This window comes from Nothoprocta perdicaria, unplaced genomic scaffold, assembly GCF_003342845.1.
Source record: "Nothoprocta perdicaria isolate Ctin4 unplaced genomic scaffold, notPer1 scaffold_12, whole genome shotgun sequence".
NCBI classification, from domain to species: domain Eukaryota; kingdom Metazoa; phylum Chordata; class Aves; order Tinamiformes; family Tinamidae; genus Nothoprocta; species Nothoprocta perdicaria.
Window position 1 is genome coordinate 2,121,378 of NW_020454316.1, and position 24,279 is coordinate 2,145,656.

At 58.5% G+C, this 24,279-nt stretch overlaps 1 protein-coding gene across 1 annotated transcript; it reads left to right on the plus strand.

The window, feature by feature from the left end:
• The first annotated feature begins 5,921 nt into the window (after positions 1–5,921).
• Positions 5,922–23,848, plus strand: FAM83G (family with sequence similarity 83 member G). Its single transcript, XM_026054202.1, has 5 exons — positions 5,922–6,550; positions 13,484–13,651; positions 16,986–17,110; positions 17,839–19,279; positions 23,423–23,848. Exons 1-5 carry the CDS (start codon positions 6,056–6,058, stop codon positions 23,846–23,848), a joined length of 2,655 nt encoding a protein of 884 aa, XP_025909987.1. The 5' UTR covers positions 5,922–6,055.
• The last annotated feature ends 431 nt before the right edge of the window (positions 23,849–24,279 follow it).

Genomic DNA, 24,279 nt, shown 5'->3' on the forward strand with positions numbered 1-24,279 from the left:
CGCGCCAGCCCCAGCGCCAGCCCCGCCACCAGGCCCCAGAAGGCGCCCTGCAAAGCAAAGGGGAAAACGTCCTCCCCGGCCTGGGCAGCAGCGGCTGCTTCGGCCTCCCGGGGGGTCCTTGGTGGCACTGGCACCCTTGGGTGCTCCAGCTGCCGCCCACACGGGCAGGTCCCCTGGCTCCGCGGCGCTGCCTACCTGCTCGGTGGCTCGCGGCCAGAAGACGGCGAGGACGAAGACGGCGGTGACGGGGGGCGCCAGGCAGCTGGTGACGGCCTGGATGTAGACGTAGAGCTGGCCGCCGCTGGAGCTCTGCAGGATGGGGATCCACACCACGCTGAGGGCCACCAGCGCCACCGTCACCGCCCTGCGAGAGGCGGCCGGACGCTGGAGCTGCCTCGCCGTGCCGCGTTGCCAGCGCGCATGGAGCGCGCAYGGAGCGTCACCGGCATCGCTGGAGGCCACCCCGGCGCTGCAGCCCACACGGTCACACCGGGGGTGYGCCGGGACACCCCACTTGCCACCCGCATCCACCAGCGCCCTGCAGGGTGGCAAGCATGGGATGGCAACTGGCACGTCCCTGGGCACTTAGGAAAACCTTACCTCTAAGGCAGAGCCTAATGTGGCCACCAACGCAGAGCGAGGCTCACGGGGTGATGCTCCCATCGCCGCCACAGCCAGCTGCTCCTGTGGCCCTGCGATCCCCCCTCCAGCAAGAGCTGTGTCCCCATACGTGGATAAAGAGCCCGTGGCCACCAGTCCAGACACATGGACACGGGGTTTATCCATCCCCAAATGCCAGCTAGGAAGCCACTGGAATCAACTGGCAACTCCCTGCGGCATCTCCCCATCCTCACCCTGCAGCATCTCCCCATCTGCAGCAGGGCGCAGGGGCCCCTCGGCTCTTGAAGCCCCGTGGAGCCCTTGCTAGGAGCAGGAAATGCAAAAGGGGCCGTGCRGGGACATCTGCACGTTTGGGGCCGGGCGGTCAGCGCTGCAGTGTCTATAGCTCAGCCCGGCTCGTTCACAGCTCCACAGAGTTACCTAAACCACCATCTGCTCCTCGCAGAAAGCAGAAGTGCAAAAGCACCGAAAAACCCCAGCAGTAACAGCAACAGMAAGGAAAAACAGCAAAGCTGCTCCAAGCGCTCAGAGCCTCCTTGYTGCTGCCTGTCTGGTGCGAGGCAAAGGGGAAACAGCCCGGGAAGGGTTTTCCGCACCTCCTCCGGGAGTCCCGTGGCTGATGTGCAGCTTGGCACAAGCTTTGGGGCCCCTTGGAAGCAGCGGCTGCTCCGGCTGCGGCCCAACCGAGGCGTTAACCAGCACCAGTTGCTGCAAATTGCCCCACGCGCTAATGAATTGCCCCACGTGCTAATGAATTGCCCCACGCGCTAATGAATTGCCCACGACAGATTGCAGCAGCGCCTCCCGCCCCGAGCAGGCAAAGGCCTCTGCAAACACTCATTAGCTGCTCCCACGACCGCGCTGTGGGGTTATTTGTCCCAATTTGACGCGCACGGAGCCGAGGCGGCGCCCTGGCCGCCCGCTGCCCGCACCAGGTCCCGCTCCCGCTCCCTCCGGGCTGTTTGCAGCTGCGGAGCGAAGGAGGCCAAGGCAGCCCAAGCCACTGACCCGGAGAAACCTCCACGAGGTGCAAAACCAGCCCGGCCAAACCCTGACCCAGATTCCCTGCTGCTCCTCTGCCAGCCGCCGCTGAGGCTCTTTTCCACCCGCAAGCCGGGCAGGGGCCGAGCTGATCCCGGGAAGATTCCCAATCTGGGAAGAGCAGCTGCCATTTCCTGGGAAGTGTATATAAAGCAGCCACAGGGCAGGTTCTGCACTGGCCTCGGGAGGACAGATTGGCCCTGTGATGCCAAGTGCACCGAAAGCCCCAGCCTCATTTCCAGCACTTTTGTGCCTGGAATAATCCAAGGATTTGTTCCCTTTTCCCGTGGCGTTTTCCAGCCCGGCTCCCGAGCGGATCCCAGCATCTCCCCGGGCGGTACCTGCCCACCAAGAGCAGCTCTCGCTCGCCGGCCGCCGGCCTCAGCCGCCTCCAGATGTCCATGGTGAAGAGGGTGCTGCTGCTGTTGAACACGGAGGTGAGGGACGACATGAGAGCTGCCATCATCACGGCCACCATCAGCCCTCGCAGCCCTGCGGAGGAGAGGGGCCGTGAACGGGGAGCGCCCGCTCCCCGGCACCGCCGCGTCCTCCCCGMGGGCACCTACCGCTGGGCATCAGCTCCACCACGAGCTTGGGGTAGGCGATGTTGGAGCAGCCCACGGCGGCGCCGCACACCCGCTCGCACTCCTGGGGGTCCACACAGGCCACGGCATCTGGGGCGACACGAGGGCTGAGCCGGACCTGGAGCAACCCCTGGACGCGGAGCTGCCTCCGYCCTGCCCGGCTCAGGGTGACGGCAGAGATTGGGGGTGTCCTATGGGTGCAGGGGGTGCCCCTGCTGTGCCCGGAGCTGGGGGRCTTTGCCCAGGACCCAGTTTGGGGCACCCACTTGCAGAGCTGCTCCCTGGGTGCGGGAGCACTCGCTGCAAGGCACGGGGCAGCTCTCCACCAACGCCCCATTACGTGGGTGTCCCAGTGGGTGCTGAGCCCTCTTTTATTGTCACGCTCATAAAATATTGAAATGGGAGGCAGTTAATGGCAGGCGTAAATATTAATGGCCTGGCCGGCTTGCAAAGCTGCATCCTCGCCCACAGCAGCGCAGGGCCCAGCTCCAGCTGCCCGGCCTGGACCCGGCGATGTTGGGAGCAAAGCCACCGTCACCAATCCACACCCCGGCTTCCCTCTCCGAATGGGAAYGCTGGGAGAGGCTCCATGCAAACGCCAGGAGAGCTGCAGGTGAAAGATGCTCCGGAGGGCAAAGCTGGGCCTGAGTGTTATAACCCAGGCCTAGCAATGAAACAAGGACTAGCCAAAGGCTCGGGTCGGCTGACAAGCCCCGCGGTGGCCCCCGAGCCCGCCGGAGCGGGAGGCTCAGCAAGGCCAGGATGTGTGCCCAGGTCCTGGATCCCGGAGTGCTCTGCGCCATGCTGCCTCGCTTTGTCATTATGCCCTTTGCTCAGGATGGGAAATTAATGAGCAGCTTCAGCCTGTAATTAGCCCTTCCCCGTGGCGCCGGGAGGAAGCTGCTGCTGCAGGCGGCGGGACGGAGCCGGGACGCAGGGCAGGGCTCCGCGCGGCAGCCGGCGCCAGACAGCGACGTGTCCCTGCCGGCAGGGCCGGCCAGGCTCCCCTGTCCCTGTCCCCGGGAGCCAGGGACGAGCAGGGAACACGCGGCTGTGCAGGCAAACGCAYCCAAAGGTGGCCAGCGGGGCAAGGAGGTGTCCTCAGGGTGGCCCTTAGGAAGGGGTCTGTGCCCCAAGCCCGTGTCCCGGGGCTGCTGTCCCCGCAGGGAGCCTGGGATGCAACACCCGGCTTTGCCACCCCAGCACCCAGAGCCCTGTTTGCAACAGGGAATCGCACAGCTCTGCCAGGCGGGATGCAGGAAGCATCCCGGAGACGAGAGCATCGCTTGGTCCATCAGGACTGAGCCCGCGGCTTCCCTCCCCGCGCCCACATGAGCCCTGCACGCAGCAGGTCGCGGCTTGCAGAGCGCCGGCCCTCGCGAGCCTCCTTGCCCAAGAGCCGCAGCCGAGGCGGGCGCGGGGCCGGCGGCAGCGGGCAGGACTCCGCGGGTCCCCCCGGCACGCGCCTGCCCTCCGCGCGCACCGCGCCGCACGTGCCGCGACCCGTGTCCTGCGCCAGGGACAGCACAACTGCCAGTAAGGAAACTGTCGGCATCGCAAGGCAAATCACGAGCTGGGAAAGGAGACGGGTGGAAGAGCAAGAAGAAAATCCCGCAGCCGGGAAGGAAGGTCCTGTTCGCTCCCCAGCATCCTTGGGCTTTGCTGCACATCCCGTCTCTGTTCTCCCTCCTCGAACACGACAGGCTGGCCCTGGGCTCGGGCCGGTGRATGATTGCTTAGCCAGGGCGTTTGCAGGGGCTGCTCCTGCCTGGCACCGCCCAAAGGCCTCCTCGGAAACACTCCAGGTTATGGGGACCCGGGTCCCCAGCGAGTGCTCAGCCCATCACGTCCCATCAGAGCCGCTGCACAAGCGTGTGCCACGCTTTGCCCTTTGCCTCTTGTCATATTTAGTCACCACAATGACCAATATTTGCTCCTCTCTCCATCAGTGCGGGACTTCTCCTCCCTATTAGCAGCAGCTCCCCAAGATTTGGCCCCAAATTCACAGTCTAGGTCTCATTCCAGCTCTGTGATACTGGGAAACCTCTCTCTGGCAACCCCTTCTCCATGCCCTCACTCGCCCTAGTGATTCCTCTCACATCATCCCCTTCTCCCTGCTCCTACACCACCTTCCTCACCCATCCTTGGCTCAAATCAAGTTTGCTGCTCCAATTTAAGGCAAGAAAACCCATTCTGTTTCCCCTCAGAAGGGCATTATTGCACCTTAGGCGTAAAAAGATATTATCTCAGGCTGCTATCAGCCACTTTTGAGAAGGTGACACTGGAATTTGTCCTTTTCCGTGCGCTTCCTCCCAAATCCATTCTGGGTTTTGCACCTCACTGAGATGCATCCGGAAGACGAGACACAAACAMGGCGGCGGGAGCAAGAGGCTTTGAAGCTGCGAGCGCCCCGGCTGCGCCTTAGGACGCTGACTCAAGCGGGGCTCTTACTTATGCGCCTGCAAATCCAGATTAATTGCACTGAAGCGCAGGGAGCTAGACACAGCCCGTGGCTTTTTGCTTCTTTTTTTTCCTTAGTGATTCCTTTCCTGATTCTTGAAACTCTTGAACCAAGCTCCCAAGCAAAGAAACCCTCCACTTTTCCAGCTTGTGCTCCCTCACTGGCGGCTCCAGGTTGTTTTTTGGGGAGATCTGCCAGTTAAAAGCACGGGGTGCCGGAGCGAGCCCTGCTGTGGCACAAGACCACGTCCCTGCTCCAAACCTCCTGCCAAAGGGAGCAGCGTCTAGAGCAGCCCTGGCACCGGGAGATGCTCGTTGGGACCTGTCTTGGCTCCCAGCTCCAACCAGAGCACTGGGATCTGTCATCCTTGGCGCAGGAAGGGTTAAGCAGACACAGATAAACTTGCCTGGAAAATATTGACTTAGCCACACGCACACAAAGCGGGAGCGATTTGGGGAGAGAGCTGCATTTTTCTTTTCTTTTTCACATGCAGAGCCCTCCCTGCTTCCCAGGGACCCTCCTGCACCGGGACGTGTTTTGGAGGAGCAACCAGACAGCACCAGACCCTGACCAGGCGCATTGGGCGCCCAGACGGAGCGGCGCGGCGGGCGAATCCGGCTCCCGCACGGACACCCCGGCCGAAAGAGTTAACGTCCCGGCCGGGCCGGGAATGCAGGATGCTGCACGTGACCTCAGGTGGGGCAGGGCGGAGCCATGAGTCACTCTTCTGCTTTTCCTCTTTTCACTTCTTGCYCTTACCTGTCGGCCGGGGCTCCGCACGCGGGCAGGAGCCCGAAGGAATCGCCTCGCCGGCCGCGGAGATGCCCAAGAGGCTGGCACAGAAACCCACCCTGGCCAAACCAACCAGCTGACCCAAGCCGGCACCATCAGCACCCGGGGACAACCCTGGGCCTGAGAAACCCYGCTGAGAAACCCCGCTTTCCTGGATCCTTTTTTAAGTTATTTTCTGTTGTTGTTTTCCGTAGCGTTTGGTCCTATTTTCTTCTCCGCTATYGCTCTGTTGAAAGAGGGAAGGATGAGAGCACCGTGGAGCTGACAGTAGAAGACTCCCCAGGCTGGGCCAGCCCATGCGTGGAGCAAACAAGGGAGCCGGGAGCAAACAAGGAGCCGATTCCTCCCCAGCGGAGAACACGTTGGAGTGCCAGGGGCTCTGCCAAGCGAGCGGGCAGACGCAGAGACACCTTTCTAGAGCTGTGCGTTGAACGCACGGAGGGAGAAACGGAAGAATTGTATATTTAAAGACTGGGGAATAATTAATTTCTTATTTATTGTCAGTAGCTGGTGCTCGCCGGGACGCCAGGCTCCCCTCTCCGTGTCGGCGGTCACCATGGCTTTCTCCCAGGTGCAGTGTCTGGACGACAGCCACGTCAACTGGAGGTCGAGTGAGTCCAAGCCTGAGTTCTTCTACAGCGAGGAGCAACGCCTTGCCTTGGAGGCACTGGCCTCCCAGGGGCCAGACGCCTTCTACGAGGTCCTGAAGAAAGAGAATATCCGGGATTTCCTCTCCGAACTGGAGCTGAAGAAGATCCTGGATACGCTCGAGACGTAYGACCCCAGCTCCGAATACATCCCACGCCACGGCAGCAGCGCGGGGGGCAGCGAGGACGACCACCACAGCCAAGGGGGCGAGCAGGACGTGGCCCCATCCCTGGAGTACTGGCCACAGAGATCCGACCGCTCCATCCCGCAGCTGGACCTGGGCTGGCCCGAGACCATCGCCTACCGCGGGGTCACCCGCGCCACCGTCTACATGCAGCCGCCCATCGAAGGGCAGGCTCACATCAAGGAGGTGGTGAGGAAGATGATCTGCCAGGCTCAGAAGGTGAGGAGCTCCCCGCGGGCTGGGGCAGGAGCTGGTCCGCGCCGTTCTGCCAAAGTCAGSTCCTAAAGTTTTATCCTCTGGGAATCTCTACCCGAGTGAAGGTATCAGGGTAAATCACTCTGGTTTGCTTGGTAGCTCAGGATAATCGATAATGTGGGGTTGGTTTTTGCTGAGGAGATGTTGTCGGTTTGGTCTAACATGGCCTGGGAGCAGCGCGACCTTTCCGTGACGGTCCCTGCAGCTGTCCCCAGCCCCAGGTGCCCCGATCATCGTTTCCAGAGCATGGTGTAACCGTGTGCAGGGACAGCAGGGAGCAAAGCAGCCAAACTCAGCCCTAGAGCAAATCCAGGAAAGCCGCTGCTCCTGTGCTGACCCTTACGAGGGTCAAATTTGCCCCAGGACGGCCGCGTTGCTCCAAGTCCGCTCCACGCTGGCTTTAGGAGAGGAAAGAGCCCATGTGCCGCACAAGCCGGGGCAGGTGCTGTGGGAGAAGCACAGCTCATGGCTGCCCATCTCCTGTGCGCTGGGATTAGGAGGCTGCTCCTCGCCGTGGCAGCAAGCCCAGGAGCAGAGGGCTGGCGAGGATCGGCRCTCACGTCACACTGATGTCACCGCTCGAGGAGAGGGGAAGGTGCGGAGCGGATAGGACAGGAGCTATTGAAGGCCAACCACGGTGGGGAAAGGCCGCTGGTGTTTCCCAATGCCAGCTGAGATGGGGACGAGGATCTGGCGTCTGCTGGTTGATGGCCAGCGAGTAATCCGTGTAGGTTCCAGCAGRAATTCAGCCGTGAGGGGCAGCATCCCGTCGATCTCCACCAAGGGTTTTTGCCACAGGGCAAGTGCTGGTGCTCACAGGGAGCCTTTGGATCCCGGTGGGAAAGGCAAGAAGCCTTCATCCAGCAGCAGGTTATAGCCGGAGCCTCCCCAAGATCTGGTAGCCGGAGGGCCGTGTATTTGGACACACATGGTGGGTTCTGAGGTGGCCGTGCTGGGGCAGGAACCTCATCTCCAAACATGCCCCAACACGGGCTGGCAGGGACGGTTCTGCTCCCAGGAATGTGGGAGACGGGTCTGCACCAATGCAGAAACCATCTTTTTAGGTGCCGGTTCCCATGTCCCCTCTCTCCCGCCATCCTTACCTGTGCTGCTTCCCACTCCCAAGCACTTTGCTCTCGGCAGCTTTCCTACTGTATGGACACAGAGGGCTGATTCCTGCAAAGGGCTGAGCTGGCAGGATGCAGCACGGGGAGAACTTTCCCGTTGCTAAGAATGCCTCATCCCCGGGTCTTTCCAGCTGCCTCCGACCAGGCTTGCAGCTCCTGCCCGGCTTTGCCTCCTCATTGCTTCCCGCCTGCCCCCACACAAACGGCGTCTCCTGACTCATCCCTTCTTCCGTCGTGCTCGTCCTGCTCCGTGGAGCCAGGCGGCTGAGTCAGGCAGCTGCGGGCTCGGGTGCCTCCACCATCCCACCTCCGCTGGGATCCTCTCCAAGCCTCCTGGATGCGCCCGTGGCCAACATCGCTCTTCTGCTCACGTGGGAGCGGGGGAAATCCATCAGCAGCTCTATAACATTTACTTATAGAGCCTTATAGTTTAGTGCCTTGGAGTGGATTGGCACGGCCTGGAGCCGAGCTGCAGAGGCAGCGAGGGTAGGAAATAGGCTAAGGTTGTTAAAGAGGAGCCTACAAGGCTGAGAGACACGGGTGACAGCTCTACGACGCGTCTTCAGTGGTTTGAGTGAGTCTTTGCGTTGCTTTAGAAAATGCAAGGGAGGGAAATGCTCCAGCTGGGTGCTTGCTTCCAGCCCGTGCTCTGGAGTTAATAAACAGAAGATATTAGGRTTGGACAAGTGGGGCTCTTGGGGGCCTTCCACCCTGTGTATGAGGACTCAGGTTACCTGCAATCACACAGCTGCGCCAAGGTAACTGCTGGGGTGCAGRCTTCTGCTCATGGGGACGCTGAGGTCGAACGTGCCCTACACCTCGAGGTCCTCGTGGCAGCTGGGAGGTGACACTGTTGGGCTGAAGGAGCCAAGGCAGCACAGGCAGGGCCAGGCCAGCTGATACTACATGTTGAGTAGTAGGTCATCTCRGGTGACATCTTCCTGGCCTGCCACTTGGGACATCCTCTGGAGATACCTAGCCTGACCTTTAGCTCCTGTGCCCCGGTTTGGGGAGCAGAAGCCTTCAGCAGCTCCCGTGCACTGGAAGGGCAGGATATGCTCCACCTGCCCAGACCGCCGTCTCTGCAGGCTAGCAGCGCTTTTCCTAATAGCCACGTACTTTTTATCATGTGGATCATTCAATGAGGAAAAAAAAAAGGAAAAAAGCGCTCCTAGACATTTCAACCCTATTATCTCAAGCGTGCCCTGACGTCCAGCTCGGCTGCCTGCTGTCCCGCCATGGGAACGGCRGCGCTCCTCCTGTGACTCACAGGGCTGGAAGAGCAGGAGCTCTCCTGCCTTCAGCATTGCATCCTGCAGGGCGACCCTTGCTCCCAGAGGCTGCTGAGGACACCTGCCCCAAAAACGCTCTCGGAGGCCAAACGCCAAAGCAAACACGAGGGTTGTTATGTCGCGGGGAGAATGGCAAAGTCCACGCGGTGAGCGCCGCGCTGGGGAAGGTCCAGGGCACAGCGGAGCGCGGCGGCTGACACGGAGTAGGCAAAATGGTTTGCATGAGGACACCAAGAGTCGAGGCCCCTTTATGGTGACGATGCCTTTATGCGCTTGCAGGTACATGGCTAAACGCTGCTAAGAGCCTCCACTTTATTTAGTGGCAAATCCAGGCGAGCTGGAGCAGAGGATGCAAATAACCCCTTCATCTTTCCGGGCAAAAAGTTGTGAGATGAGAGTCGTAAGATCCTTGCAGCCACGTCCCTGCTCTCCCAGGGACCTGGCGAATCCCCCTTTTCTCCACCTGCAGCACAGGGGTGGTCAAAGATGAGATGTCCAGGGAGGTTTCAGGTTGGAGAGCTCCCCAGGGTTGGAGGCATTTGGTCCCCTAACCTCTATGTGGCTCTGTATGACCAGAAAATAGAACGGATCAAAAATTGGGTCCTAGGATAAATGCCAGCAGAGACACCAGCGCGTCTGACGTCTTCTCTTGCAGTCTGGAGTTGAGGTTCCAGGTTGAGATTGCGGTGATATAATTAACCGTAGCAACTTCCAGCAAGGGTTGTGAGGCCCTATTAATTACTGTTTACGAAACCTTCCGTCATTCCTGGATGAAAGGGTCAACAGGAGAGAGCAATTATTAACGTTGCTTGTCCCACCTCTTCCCAACATGCTTCCTCTAATTGCGCGTTGGTACCTGCCTAATTTATTAAATGCACACGTGGTGTGCCCCAAAAGTTAGTATCTGATGAGTCAGAGTGACTTAATAAAGAGCTGCAATTTCCTCTATAAAACGTGATCCTGCAGCCTATGCACCCATCAAAGCAGTGCGGGAGGATCCCCAAATCATTTGCTCAGTGTTGCAGAGGATGCAGCACTCGCTGCCCGTCGGGGTCTCGGCATTCCTCGCATCCCTGCGCTGTGGTTTGCACCCACTGCTCCTCGCTGCTTTGTGCATCCACCACATCCAGAAATCTCAACAGCTCTTGCGACTTTGGGAGGGAAATTGTCACCCGGCAGGGAGCCGGGATCACCAGGCTGTACATCCAGGCTCCGTCGTCTCCGCAATGGCATTCTTTGACCAAACAGCCAAGATCCACAGTGAAGGACAGCAAGGATTCCTGGGATGACGCTGTTGCAAGGTGCCTGGGAAGAGGTCGGACTCTCCCGCTGCCTGGGATCTCACACCATCCTTTTCTCCAAAAATAGGACAAGCGCACGGGGCTCTGCCAGAGGTGACGAGGGACAAGATCTGCCACGCTCGCTCTGGAGAGCAGGGACGCCAGGACTTTGTTCCAGACACTCCCATTCCCTGCGAAGGGAAGTAAATAGCACAGAGGATTGCATTTCTCCGAACACACAGACCTCCATTCTTTGCAGATTAAGTCCTGCACCTGAGTTTTGGCCTTGGCTCAACCCATTTCAGCCAGGGCTGTGCGCGGGACAGCCAGGAGCAGGGCTTGCCCCCGGGATCCGGAGCGCTGCCAGGGATGTCCTCGGTGTCACAGCCGCTCCATGCTAGACGCTCAGGGAGATTCCAGGTGACAAAGTCCCTGTCCATCAGCCCCAGAGGGCAGGGAAGCAAGGCCCTGCCAAAAATCCCCAGGAAAACTCCCTCGGGATAGGCACAGGTTCGGCCTGGGGGGGGTCGTTTCATCTTTATTTTTTCCCCAAAGCTTTTGCCCCAGTAAGGACTTGCGCGCAGCATCGTTGCTTTGCCCGCGGAGCATTCCTTCCATCGGAAGCCTTGCAATTACCGTCCAGCTCTGCAGCTGACGTCTCCTGCCGTGTCCATTTCATAAATCCTTAGTTTCCGCTTGGAGGAAAGGGAACATGCAGGGATTTGACCACAGCGCATCCGTGTCAGAGATGGGAACAAAACGCCATCCACGAACGTGATGGTGTCTCCAGCCAGGGAGACGCAACGTCCCGGTTCAGATGTCCTTCATCCAAGATTTCCAGCAGACAGAAGTTTCTCCTGAATTTCCTGCTGCAAATTGAAAACAGGAACCAAGCCCTGAATTCTAAGATTCACTTTGAACTTGTCTCACTTCACATCTTCAGTGAGATGATTGCAGGCTTTGCTGGTCCCCCCCAGACCAGTACAAGCCCGATGCAACAAGGGCATCTATTTTCCTGCCTCAGCTTCCCCGTCAGTAAGCTGAGGACATGAAAAGTGCTCAGCCAGGTTCGGGAGGGCGGAAGAATTTGTCCTTTCATCATAAAAAAAGTGCTGAAAAGCTTTCAGGTTGTGACAGATGCAAATCCAGTTAAAAGGTACCTAGAAGATGCTCCTTTTTTATAAACCTGTTCCTCAAGATAAGAAGTGCGACCTCCAGCCACRAACGTGCCTTGGCAGGCAGGGTGCAGAGCCAGGGGCTGGACCAAGCTTGGGACTGTCACCTGGGGGGTGACAGGACCCTGTCCCCTTCTCCCTCATTAGCGCTGCAGGCAAAACACCATGAAAAAGGCAGAGTTTTGGTGAAAGCTTTTGGTGAAAAGGAGCCAGCAAGCAAACCACGCGGCAAGCCCAGGGGCTGCTCATGCTGCCCGGCTTTGCTCAGCCTGACCTTGCACTGAGGAGCCCCTTGGTGCATCTGGGCTCAACACAGCACAGAGGAAACCCTGGCCAAGCTCCACGAGCTTCGTCCTTGGCTCCTCGGTCCAGCTTYCTGGCACGGGCAGAGCTCCCGCCAGGAGGGAATTGGAGTGTCCCCAAGCAGCATCAAATACCCCCCTCTCACAAGCAAAGGAGAGGCGAGATGAGCTGGGCGGGCGAGCGGGTTGCAGGCGGCGCAGACAGGAGGAGCGGCACAGACTCCTTCCTTCGGAAAGGAAGGCAGAGCCGGCTGCGTCATAGCACACAGCGCCCTTCCTAATTAGAGCTCCCCACCGCCCTCTCTCAGGGCTCCTAGGGCACAAAAATAATTAAAAGGCAGCCCGGTGCTTTGACCTCTGTGGATCCTGGGTGTGCGAGCGCCAGGTATCGCTCCCGCGGGAAGCGTCTGCGACGTCTCCCTGCAACGGCCCRGCCAGAGAGGCCGAGGACCAAGATCCACACGGATGCAAAGCAAGGGCTCCTCTCGCCCTGGCCACGGCAGCACCTCTGGAATCGCTGCTGAAACGGGGGCATCGAGGGGTTTCTGAGCCCTGGTTACAGCAGCAAAGCGTGGCAGAAGCTGCATCCAAAGCAGCCTGAGGGGCTCCAAGCAGCACAAGGACCAGGCAGCTCCATGCGACCGAGCCACGGAGACACGGGCAGCCGGGCACTGCCTCCCCGGTGGCAGAAATGCCACCCAGGCCACCAAGCGCTGCTCCCAGCTAAACACGAGCCAAGCAGCAACGCTCCTAAATCAACAGCACGGGTTCAAACAAACATCTGGCTGCGATCGCTGCAACCRGCTGCTTCCAAGCAACCTTGTCAACTTGCAGGCGAGCTGGTTTCTGAAGAGGTGTTCAGAGGTGCCTTGGGGGGACTTGAGGCTTTTTACCAGGTTCAGAGCCACTTTTAGCTCTCATTTGTACAGATTCTCTGAACACAGGAGTGCAAGACATCCCCAGGGAGGGCAGGGGTGGCTGACGGGGGGATCTGGCCCATGCATCCTGGCACAGCACTGGAGCAACAAGGAACGATTTCTCTCTTGAATTCCCTATTAGAGGAGTTCARGGCATCAGCTCTAGGAAAGAGCTAGTAAAGGAAAGCTTCTCAGGCAGAAACAGGACTCGGAAACTTATGCTGAAAAGCAGGATTTGCTCCCCTCAAATCAATTTTTCAAAAATACACTCCAAGATGCAAAGCTATGAATCACAGGCAGGTTCCTTAGCCAAACAGCCAACCACTCCCCCAGCAGTGACCTCTGTTTGGCGCCTCTGCTCCGCGGGGCTTCGCGCCCGGGTCCTGCGTGTCCTCGGGGAGRCTCAGACGTTCACAGGGGATGGGAGGTGGCGGGCCAGCCCGGCGCGAGGACAGCGGGGCGCTTGGGACGGGGCGGTGACTCAGCCGGCTGCTTTCACAGCTCCGTGAGCACTGGCTCTRGGGTCAAGGTGGCAGATTTTACTGCAAGATCAAAGGATCTCGTTGGCGTGGCAGGTTKTGTCGTTGGAGGCAGAAATGCACGCAGGGGCTGGGCGCTGCAGAGCGGCCTCACCTCTGCTGGCTTCTCTGTGAACTTCYTGGGATGAGGTCTGGAGGAAATCTCACAGCATGGGAGCTCAAAACATCAAGACCTGGCCCTGATCTCCTAGGAAAAGCCTCGCTTGGGTTCTGCACAGACCAGGGCTGAGATGCTGTCTCCRCTCACCTCTTGTCCTTTCTGCAGGTCATTGCCGTGGTCATGGACATGTTCACYGATGTGGACATCTTCAAGGACCTCCTGGACGCGGGCTTCAAGAGGAAAGTGGGAGTCTACATCATTCTGGATGAGACCAACGTGAAGCACTTCCTCCAGATGTGTGAGCGAGCCCAGATGCACGCCGGGCACTTGAAGGTAAGGCTGGCATAAGAGGTCCATGGTCATGTACCCTCTAACTCAAAAGAGGAGCAGAGCCACGGGGCCTGATCCTCTCCCATCTTTTGGGGATCCCGGTTCCCTGTCTTTAGATCCTCCAGCTCTGTCTGCAGATCACTCATACATCCACATTGGCTCTCCACATCCACAGAAATGAGTCTCCTGGGCTCAGGGGTTTGGTAGCAGCTCGCTCTGCGCGACACCTTGCTCGTTAATCTGCTAATTACCTGCTTTGTGCAGGGCTGGAATGGGCCAGGTGCCCAACACAAGCCCCTTCRGAAGGGATAGTCCAGGTAGCGGGGACAACAGTTCAAGATCCAGGACCCAAGTGAGGAATCAAGGAAGGGGAGTAGCTCCCCTGGGGTCATCTATGAACCATCAGCCCCATGAGGAGGAGAAATGAGGTCTGGGCAAATCACCGCCTCTCCTCGAGGCTCCTTAGCTGCACGACACGGAGACGCCGGTCCCGTCTCCCGTGGAAAGCCCCGTGGAAAGGGCGGGAGGYGGCGGGTGCCACCTCCCTCGCTCGGCGCTGCGCGGATGTGCCGCCACACGCTGTGTTTGCCCGCGGTGCCCGCACGTGACCGCAGGGATCCTGGTGTGAAGCAGGAAGRGGAAAACAGCCCGGGAAACGCCTGGCAATGGCGCCCGGCTCGGCCCCTCCAAGCTGGGAAAGAGAGGTCCCTGGATTGGGATGGAGAAGAGCTCAGCAGCTTCCCCTCTCCTCCACACGTGCCCCGATTCTGAAGAAATAAGCAGGAGCCCTGGGAAAGCAGAGGAGGTGGAGGGCAGGGGAGGGAAGCGGYGCTTTCCCGGGAGCAGCAGGCGGCTCAGGAAGCTCCCGGCCCAGCCTGGTGCCGGCAGCGAGACGAGCGGCTCCCAGCTGGGCGCATCGCCCTGGCCGTGGCGCGGGGCGCCCGCAGCCCGAGGACGCCGGCGGACACCTCTCGCTCCCAATGGTGCCTCCCCAGCGGCTCCATCGCCTCCGCCTCTCCGGCTGCTCGCCCAGGATGATGTTTCTTGCCCTGATGCCAGCCAGCCGCGCGGCGCTGGCTGCCGAACGGCTCCCGGGGAGCTCCTGTCTGGACAAGCTCTCCAGATTTGCTCACGGGGAGGCAAACGCGAGGCTGGGCAGGAACACGCGGGAGCCGCGTTCCGGCAGTGCCGACACGRGAGCTGGATGTCATTGGGCCGCGACGCAGTGCGGCTCCCGGGGACGCGGAGCGGGATTGCGGATCTGCCCGGCTCCACCTTTCCCACCTTCCCCCAAGCAGCCTCCAGGCCAGCCTTAAGCGCTGCTCCCAACCATTAAAAGGAAGCCGCTCTTCCCTGCGCATCCAAACTCCCCCCCGGATCCTGCTCTCTGCCAGACTGCTGCCGCTCCGAGACCTGAAAAGCCAGAGTTGACGCATGTCAGTATTTTAATGGACGAGGAGCCCGGTGGCAGGACTGGAAAAGCAGGAGAGCATCTGCAGAGCTCGGCAAATCCCTCCAGGTTGTGATGTGCCGCATATTGCTYGTCACGGGCGATTGCCGGGCTGGTATTGAGCCGGGCAGGAGCGTGAGGAAACTGGGGCAGCGTCCGGGAGCTGCTTCGTAAGCCGGGAGATGCTAACGAGCCGCGCGTCGTTATCTCGGCGGCTGAGAGGCAGGTCTGGTGTGCCTTGCAATTAGCACGGCAGCTTGGGCAAGGCGGGCGCCGCGTTAGGCAAGGGCGAGCGTTTGGAGAGTGACTCACGCGGCAGAGCGGCTCCCGGCTCGGCAGGCAGCCGCGGCGCCGGGCGCGCGCCGCTCTCCGCGCGCTCCAGCACGAACAGGCAGGTCCTACCCAAGAGAGGCCAAACGTGGGGAGCAGGCGCAAGGCAGGAGGCGCTTCTGGGGTGCTCTGCTCCCCGGGGGGTTCCCGAGAAAAGCTCCGGCTCCCGTCAGGTAGGGAGATTAAGGAGAGGGACAGGACATGGAGATGTGCGATGGGCAGAGCTTGGAGCCTGGAAAAGCAGCCAGGAGAGCCCTTCTTGCCCTTGCAGCTCCTGCTCCCTGTCCCGTCTGCAGSGGGAGGCCGCGGCCCTGCCAGTTCCCTAAGGAATCGGCTTCCCGTGGAAAGATGTGGATCAGGGCCTGTAGAGCAGGAGGAGACCCCTGCGAAGGGGATGAGGGAGGGATGCAATCGGGAAGATTTTTGTGGGGGAGAAAATAGGATTTTTGGTGACTTCTAAGCTGGGGAAAAAAAAAAAAAAAAAAGAAAAAACAGAGAAAAGTATTCCCTAGTGACCAGCCCAGTATGCCACTAATATTTACCAATACACCAGCAGAAATAGGAGGAGAAGGTGCATTCATAAGAAAATATTCTCTCTATATGTTCACTCAGTGAACAGAGCAATTTGCAGGGATGCAAAGCTGTGTTTGTGCCTCATTTTTGGAGGAGAAGCGCAGAGGAACGGGACAGGCTAAGAACCATACAGTTGTGTTTGCAGAGGCAGGGATCCCCGAACTGGATACCACAGGGATGCATCTCCCTCCCTGCTCGGCCCTGGTGGGACACAGGCTGCCACCAAACGGGACAAAACTCTGGCAAACGCTGCTCCCCRGCTGCCTGCCGGCCCAGGGACCTGCCAGAGCACAGTCCCCTTGGCCCACGTCCCCAGGTTTCATCGCCCAAGGGGTTGCACCACTTCTCCCTCCACCCAGCAGGGCAGAAACCCAGGGAGAGGAGCGGAGCAGAGCGAAGCCAGGCTAAGGAAAGCAAGGTCACCAGCACCTTCACGTGGCACTGGAGAGGGACGAGGAATCACCGCTCACGGCACGTTTACCTCGGGATGGAAGGCGCTTGGTGGTGTTATTGCTGACCAGCTACCCGCACACGCTGGCAACAGCGGGTTCGAGAGGTAGAAAACACCGCTCAGCACGTGGGAAAGCAGGAAATTCTTGAAGCCGAGTCCCCGAGCTGCTGTGTGGCCTGGGGCAAATGATCTTATCTTCCCACTGCTGAGGCCTCTGCAGAGCAGGCTCCTGCGTCGGAGAGCCTGGGAAATTATCCACCGGAGCATCGGCACACAGGGCCAAACGTTGCTTTGGAAAGTGGCACTTCAAGGGTTTTATTCAGGCCAGGAGCCAAAGCTGGCTCCAAGCAGAGTGAAAACATGGTAACACCCTCGAGCACAAGGCCACGGAGGGGTGTGAGATGGATTTCTGCTCGGAGATGTCCAGTGGTGGGAATGAGGGGTTGGAGGCTGCATGAGGCTCCACCAGCACCTGGCCCCAGGTCCCTTGGGTGAGCCCAGGCCTCTCCCGCTCACTGTCCTTTGCTTTGCAGAACCTCAGGGTGCGAAGCACCGGCGGAACCGAATTTTACACTCGCTCAGCCACCAAGTTCAAAGGGGCCTTGGCCCAGAAGTTCATGTTCGTGGACGGTGACCGGGCCATGTGCGGATCCTACAGGTAACCACCAGGACCTCCCGACCCAGGCCACAGCTTGCAAGGCCCTGTAGCAGCTTGGCACAAGAGCCAAGGGGCTCAGCTGCACCCCCTGGTAGGAGCAGACATCTCTCCAAGGTGCCCAACAAGCCCCTGTGAGCGGATGTGGTGACACCGCTCTGCTGAGCGCAGGAAGGACAAAACCAACCCACAGCCGGGGCTCGCTCTGACACTGACCTCACGTCTTCCATATAAGCACTGGCTGTGCAAATGTCTTTAGCTTTGTCCAACCGAAAGCTGGGTTTGGGGGAAATAGATCCACCTCAGTCATTTTTTTCCCCCCTCTCGCAAAGAGTTGTTCCATAGAGGTGAAAGTGGAACTTGTTCCACTTCCCRGCCACAGCAATAGCACAGCGCTTACAAATCTGGTTACAAACCTTGCAAAAAGTTTATGAACAATCTGCCCTTTCCATTTGTTATTTGTTGAAAGTGGCCAGCACTGAAATGAAAAGCTAGCTGACCCACAGCAGACACCTTCCATTTATATTTCAAGTTCAAATGTCTCCAAGACTCCAACTTTTWCATGCCAATTTGAGCCGAGAGCTCCCCTTGTCAAAATCTCCATATTATTACTTTTTATAGCAAAACCATATCCTTCCCAGCACTGTTGAATTCCCTGGGAACACTGGGCTTGCAGAGGGCTGCATTTACCAACAAGCACTCAGACAGTTTGCCATGTTTCCCCATTGCAGCTTCACCTGGTCTGCAGCAAGGACAGACCGGAACGTCATCACGGTCCTCTCGGGCCAAGTGGTGGAGGCATTTGACAAGCAATTCCAAGAACTGTACCTCATGTCCAAGGGCGTGAGCCTCAAGTCCATCTCCATGGGCCAGGAGCCAGAGCCGGAGCCCGTCACCCTGCCCTCCGTTGTGCCCGTGACCCCTGCCAACGCCGTGGTGAAGAAGCTCATCAACCCTAAATACGCCCTGGTGAAGGCCAAGAGTGCAGACCAGATCAGCAAGACTTCATCCGAGAACCAGGACAAGAACCAGAAGACGGACAAAGGCAAAGCCCTTCCCGAGGGCCACGCAGGTGACAAGCACGGCGACATGGCAGATCTCTCCCTGCTCATCCACCCCGGCCTCCTGAACTTGGAGAAGGCCAACATGTTCGACTACCTGCCCACCTGGGTCGAGCCTGACCCCGAGCCTGGCAGCGAGGTCTTGGGCTACATCAACATCATTGACCCCAAGGTAAAGAACGTGAAGCTCTCGCAGATGAACCGCATCAAAGTCTGCGACGTCTCCCAAGCCAGCGCTCAGCACAGGCAGATGCTGAAGAACAGGGAGCTGGAAATGAAGAGGAGCRCAGAGCAGGAGCCATCTCCAGCGTCCTTGTGCCCCAGACAGACCTCTCAGGGCCCCGCAGAGGCTCCTACGACGCCTCTTGCCAGCCCCACCGAGAGCACCGGTTGGAAAGCAAAGAAAATGGAAACTTCTGCACTTCCCCCTTTGAGCCACCCTGTGAAGCAGCCTAACGAGCTGCACGAGGAAACGAAGCCGCCAGTTCCAAAGCCCAGGACCACCCCGGTGGGAAGCGTCCTGAGCAAAGCCGGAGCTCCCTGCAGCAGCAGTGCCGGCCTGGAAGGGGACGCGCCGCAGCCCCGGCCAGCCGAGCAAGCAGACRTCAAAGAACCACCACAGGAGGAGCCCAGCAAGGCTTTGACGGACACGGGTCCCCAGCAGCCGGAGCAGCCAGCAGCAGGACCGCAGGACAGGGGCCCTGCCTGTGCCCACAACGGGCTGGCTGACGAGGAGGAGGAGGAGGAGGAGTACATAACGCTCAGCGACCAGGAGAGCTACTCCAGCAGCTCTGCCGACCACAGCTACCGCCGCTCCAACGCCTCCTCCATCTCAGACGAGTACTTCGAGGTGAGGGATCGCTACGGGCCCCTCCGGAGAACCAACTCCGACGTCACCCACAACGGGGAGATCCTGCCGATCCAGAGGAAGCTGAGCGATCCCCACATCAGCAGGGGCACCTTCCTCAGTCCCCTGGGGAACCTGCCGGCTCTGAAGCACGTGAGGGCAGAAGACATGGTGAAGAGGAGGAGCAACGCTGTGGAGATTCGGTGCGTGCTGCCCCGCGCTGTCCTGGACGGCAACAGCTCCTACCCTGGCAGTGCCCCACAGGTAGGTTTCTCTGCTATCACCTCCCTTGTTGTGTTTCTCCATGCCACAAGCTGGCATCACGCCACTGCTTCTGCTGCAAAACACCTCTGAACCCAGAGGTGACTGGGCCAGCGTGGGGTCATGGCTGGCTTTGGTCCCTTGTCCCAGATACCGTGCTCAGGTGCTCCACACAGGACACGGTGCGCACGGTAATTGCAGGAGCCACCCAAGAGGTGCTCTTGGCCAGGATGGTGGCCACACCAAGAGGTCTCAGGTGCTGGGGAGTGCCAAGGGAATGGTGGTGGCAGGGCAGGTCCTCTGCAATGAGAGAGTTTAATGCAAGGGCAGTGGGAAGCAGGGGAGAGCTGTGCCCTAAGCCACTCGGCAGGCTCCATCCCAAAGCCAGGGAGCACCAGGGGCATGGCACCATGCCCAGGTGGGGGACGGACCGTACGTGCAGGCGCGTCCTTATGCAGGCTTGTTTTCTAACTCATTATGAGGGCGATTAGCATCAAAGTAAAACAGCCGGGCACATAATTACGTAGAGCGACGCAGCAGAGGAACAGRGATGGCAGCATCAGCCGGAGAACGCCAGAGTCAGCAGCGTCCCGTGAGCAAGGGCAGAGCCACCGCCGCGGCCCGCAGCGCGGCGCGGGGTGGAGGCACCGGCCCATCCAGGCACGGGAAAGGGAGGCACATTCCCCACGTCTCAGCCCTGCGGATCCTTGCACCGCTCCCGCGGACTCTGCATCTTGGCTTCTGAAAGCTCCTGTCGGGGCACTCAACCACCCAAGACCAAAGCAGCAGCAGAACAGGGTGACATGGGCAAAGCCACCCGGGGTTCCCMCTGCCGAGCAGCTGGCTCCCACCTAATCCATTTAGCAGGACACGGAGGTAGGAGCCAGCGCTGATTACTTGCTCATCAAGAAGATTCCCCGGCACCGTGCAGAGCGAGAGCACCAGGCGCCTTGACCCGGCTCCCCARGTGCCACGTTGCTCAAAGCGCCCAGCTATGTTTGTGCTCTTGCAATAACTTGTTCTGGACTTTTTATGAAAGGCAGATAATTGATGTGCCGTCAGAGCGGGGAAAGCAAGCTCTCAGCTGATAGAAATGTGCAGAGAGTGGCTTATCCCACATGTAATAACAATAAGCCAAAGCAATCCTTGATTCACTCTAGAGGCACCTTTAATCTAACATGAGTTAGGAGAACAGTAACTTTACCAGAAAGAGGACCCACAAGTGACCAAAATCCTTTCCTAGGAGCTTCTGCAGCTTTGCACATTAAATAAACCCTCAGAATCTGCCTGCTAGAGCTGAACCAGCCTCTGGAGTCTGGATCTCAATTTGTACATCCCACTGGAAATTGCAATTCTTGCTCTCATTTGGATCATCCTCCTATCTCCCACCATGAAACATTTCCATTTTGAGTCCATATTTCATATGAATAGCTGCTGCTCTTGAGCACTGGTCCATAACATTTAGCCCAAAACACAGGCTTAGGCTCACCCAGGACAAACAGCATGTTTGTCATCACATGAAAACACAACGCTCAGCTATTACTGAAGCATCTCGTTGCCTGAATACACACGATCCCGTTCACACCAAGCTACGTCAGCAAGAGAGGACAGCAGCCCAAGCTGGTGTACAACCCRCACAAGGGAAAACCACAAGGAACAGGTGCCTTACCCGGGTACAGGACCCTGCTGATCATCCCCGGCATGATGATAATGAACAAGGGCAGCATTTTCAGGTAGCTGGCCAGGATGGAGCCGGCCTTGGCATGGTTCAGGCTCTTGGCAGAGAGAGACCTCTGAACGATGACCTGCGGGAGAGCAGGGAAGGAGGAGGAGCAGATATCAACATGTGTTATTTAATGTCACCCTCGTCCTCACCAAGCAGCATCCCAGACATCTCCATYGCTGCAGCCATTGGGCGCTGGTACCAAACAGCTCCCTGGTAGCCCGTGGGTTTTCTCCAGAGCAGGAGCTGGTTTGTGTTATCCCATTACGCCGTGAAGGGACAGAGGCTGCTGCAATGAGACTCACTGGAGATGGTGACMATCAGTAGAAGTCCTTGTCATACAGGGACCCAGTGCCTCAAGGTTCCCCCTCTTGTCAGCAAGGRCTGAAGCTGTGGTCTCCACTGAGGGCAAACATGCAAAGACAGAAGGGCAACAGGGAGCTGCTCAGCTCAGCAGTGCATGAGCCGAGTCAATGTCAACGCAAGGCATGGCTCCCTGCACTGCAAGTTTCTGTGCATGGGTTAGAATGGGGGGGATTTTCCATCACCATGACTTCCCCTTCTTGCTCCTTCTCTGGGTCCATCATAGGAACCAGGTGCCTCCCCAAACAAGTGCCCAGCAGTGAAAGGAATACCGAATCTCCTCTCCTCCTACCATAGACAGGTCTGGTCAAGCTTAGTCCCATCTATAACACAGCCAGGTCCTGGGTTTTGAGACAGTCTCTCTTAAATAAGCAATATCCATTGAAATGTTGACACTAACACAGCTCAAACTCTTCCCAAGTGCTCTGCACCAAGCAGGATTCAGCCATTCCTGAGAATCATAGAATCATTATGGTTGGAAAAGACCTTMAATATCGAGACCAGTCATAAACCCCTGCTAAACCACATCCCCCAGGGTCTTATCTACACCTTTCTTAACACTGCCAGAGATGGCAACCCCACCATTTCCCTGGGCAGCCTGTTCCAATGCTTGACTGCTCTTTCTATGTAGAAATTCTCCCTAATGTCTAACCTGAAACTCTCCCTAATGTCTAACCTGAAACTCTTCCTAATGTGTATCTCTTGCTCATGGCGCTGATGGGCAGGTGGGACTTGGAGCCCAATGTCAGGGCTGGACGCAGGGAGAAGCCAGAGATAGTTTCTGCCCTGCTCCCCAGGAGCTGGAGCATGACAAGAGCTACAGCACCCACTATACTGGGCACACAGGATCCAGATGGGAGAAGAGCTAAATGGCCCTTAGTCTTTCCTCCTTAGAAGGCATTTTAGGCCTTAGTGCTCATCTTAGCCAGTCAAGTTAAATCAACGCAATTAATCCCCTCARCTCCAGTGTTACCCCAGCCTAAATTGCTTCAGTGCAAGGTCCTGGTTCTGCTGGTCAGAGCAAGAAGGTTCTGCTCTGCAGGAGCCTCCTAGGGTCCCAACGGCAGCAGAACCAAGGCGGGTTTGTGCAGCCTGCTCCACAGCCTCCACTGCCCCAGCTGGTGCTGCTCTCAGCTCCCGAGCTCGCTAGATGAAACCGCCCTCGAGGAGGGCTGCGTGGAGAGCAATCACACCTCCAGAGCACACTGCTGGCACGCCCAAGGAGGGTGATAAATATCTGGTGACCACAGCCATGTGCAAGGCCTTTCCCGGTCCAGAATTAAGATTAATGGAGCTCAGACCCAATCCAAACATCTCTCACGCCAGTAATCACAGCTAGCCCACGCAGCACTAAACTGTTGCAGCTCACGCTTAGCTCCTGGTCCCACCTTCCTTTCCCAATGCTACATCCTTTGATCTAACYGTGCTGCCTTAGGTCCCATAGGCTGGGTCTGGATGACTGAATGCTCTTTTGTCCCCAAGTTGGGCAGCTGATGATCAACAGAGGTGTTTGGGTGGCTCCTTGAAGAGAAGATGTTGAGATACCGCTGGGTCCTTGGTTGGGGGTCTTTAGGAGGGCCTGGTTTGACTTGGGGCATCCTCTGGGCTGCACTGCAGAGCACGGGGCACTGCTGCTGCCTGTGCTGTGCCCTCAAACGCTGYTCTGCAAGGGGCAGCAGCTCCACAGCGGCTTCAGCCGATGATCAACCTCCTGGGCAGCCCCAGGGCACAGTAACTTTGCCAGATCTCCCAACCACTCCACTCCCCGTGGGAAGCAAAGCCCTCAATCGGGTGGAAAGATCTTCTCCATCAGAGAAGCCACAGGAGTAACAGCAGCCCGGGCTCGAGGCCTTCTCCTGATTGAGCTGCCACCAGTCTTAGAAGAATGAGGGGCCACGGGGCCACGTGGTGGAGGGACCAGTCTGTGACATCCAGGTCCGTGGCACAAAAATTTGAAGGAGTGTCCACATGGGGGATTAGTGTTTGGATAACAAGAGCGAGTCATCTTTTTTAATATTATTTTTTCCACCTTTCTCCATCTCCTGCTCTTTAACAAACAGGGCGCACACATCTACCACTACCGCTCCAGGAACCCCGCGGGCAGAGAGCAAGGCAGAGACGTCTCCTGCTCCCCGACACAGGAGAAATCCCCCCGGGCCAGCAAATGCAGAGGCGATGGAGCCCACCCCAAGAAGACCATCGCGGCCGCGGGCAGCCAGCCCTACTGGCAAAGCCGAGGCTTTGGTCCCAGCAAGAACACGCGGCCAAGCCACCTCTCGCCGAGCAACCCCAGAGCAACAGGCAAAGCCTTCTCCTCCCTCCCGGAAAGCCAGAAGACAGCGGATGAAATGAGGACACCCTTTGGCATCCCACTCTCCAAGCTATCCCAGTCCAAGCACCTCAAGAGCAAGGTGGCCGCAGCCACGGGCGCTTCCCCCGACCCCAAAAAGAAGCCCCCGGAGGCCACCAGCCAGCAGGACCACTAGGGCATCAGCACGGGTGGATGTCCAGGGCAGAGCTTGCCTGCATCCCAGGCCGTGCCGCGCTCCATGGGGCAGGGGAACATGTTTGCATCTACCTGGTCGGTGCACCAGTACCACGTGGCCATGACAGACAGCCCGAAAGTCATCCCAGTCCAGGGCAGGTCTCCAGAGACTGGGTCTCGGAAGAGATGCATGGCATCTGCTCTGGGCAGGTGGCACGTAGTGTTGGGAATGATCTTGGCTGGAACCGCTTTTAAATAGGCCTCTTCCAGGTTCGAGTAGCCGCCGATCTCGTTAAAAGCTGGAAGAYATCATTGGGGGAGGCTCATTAGGGTCAATCCAAATCCAGTTGCCTCTGAGCAAGAACTACAAGCAAGCAAGAACTCACTGTCCACAACTTCTTCTCCCTTCTCCCTGGCCCTGCTTCCCAAAGA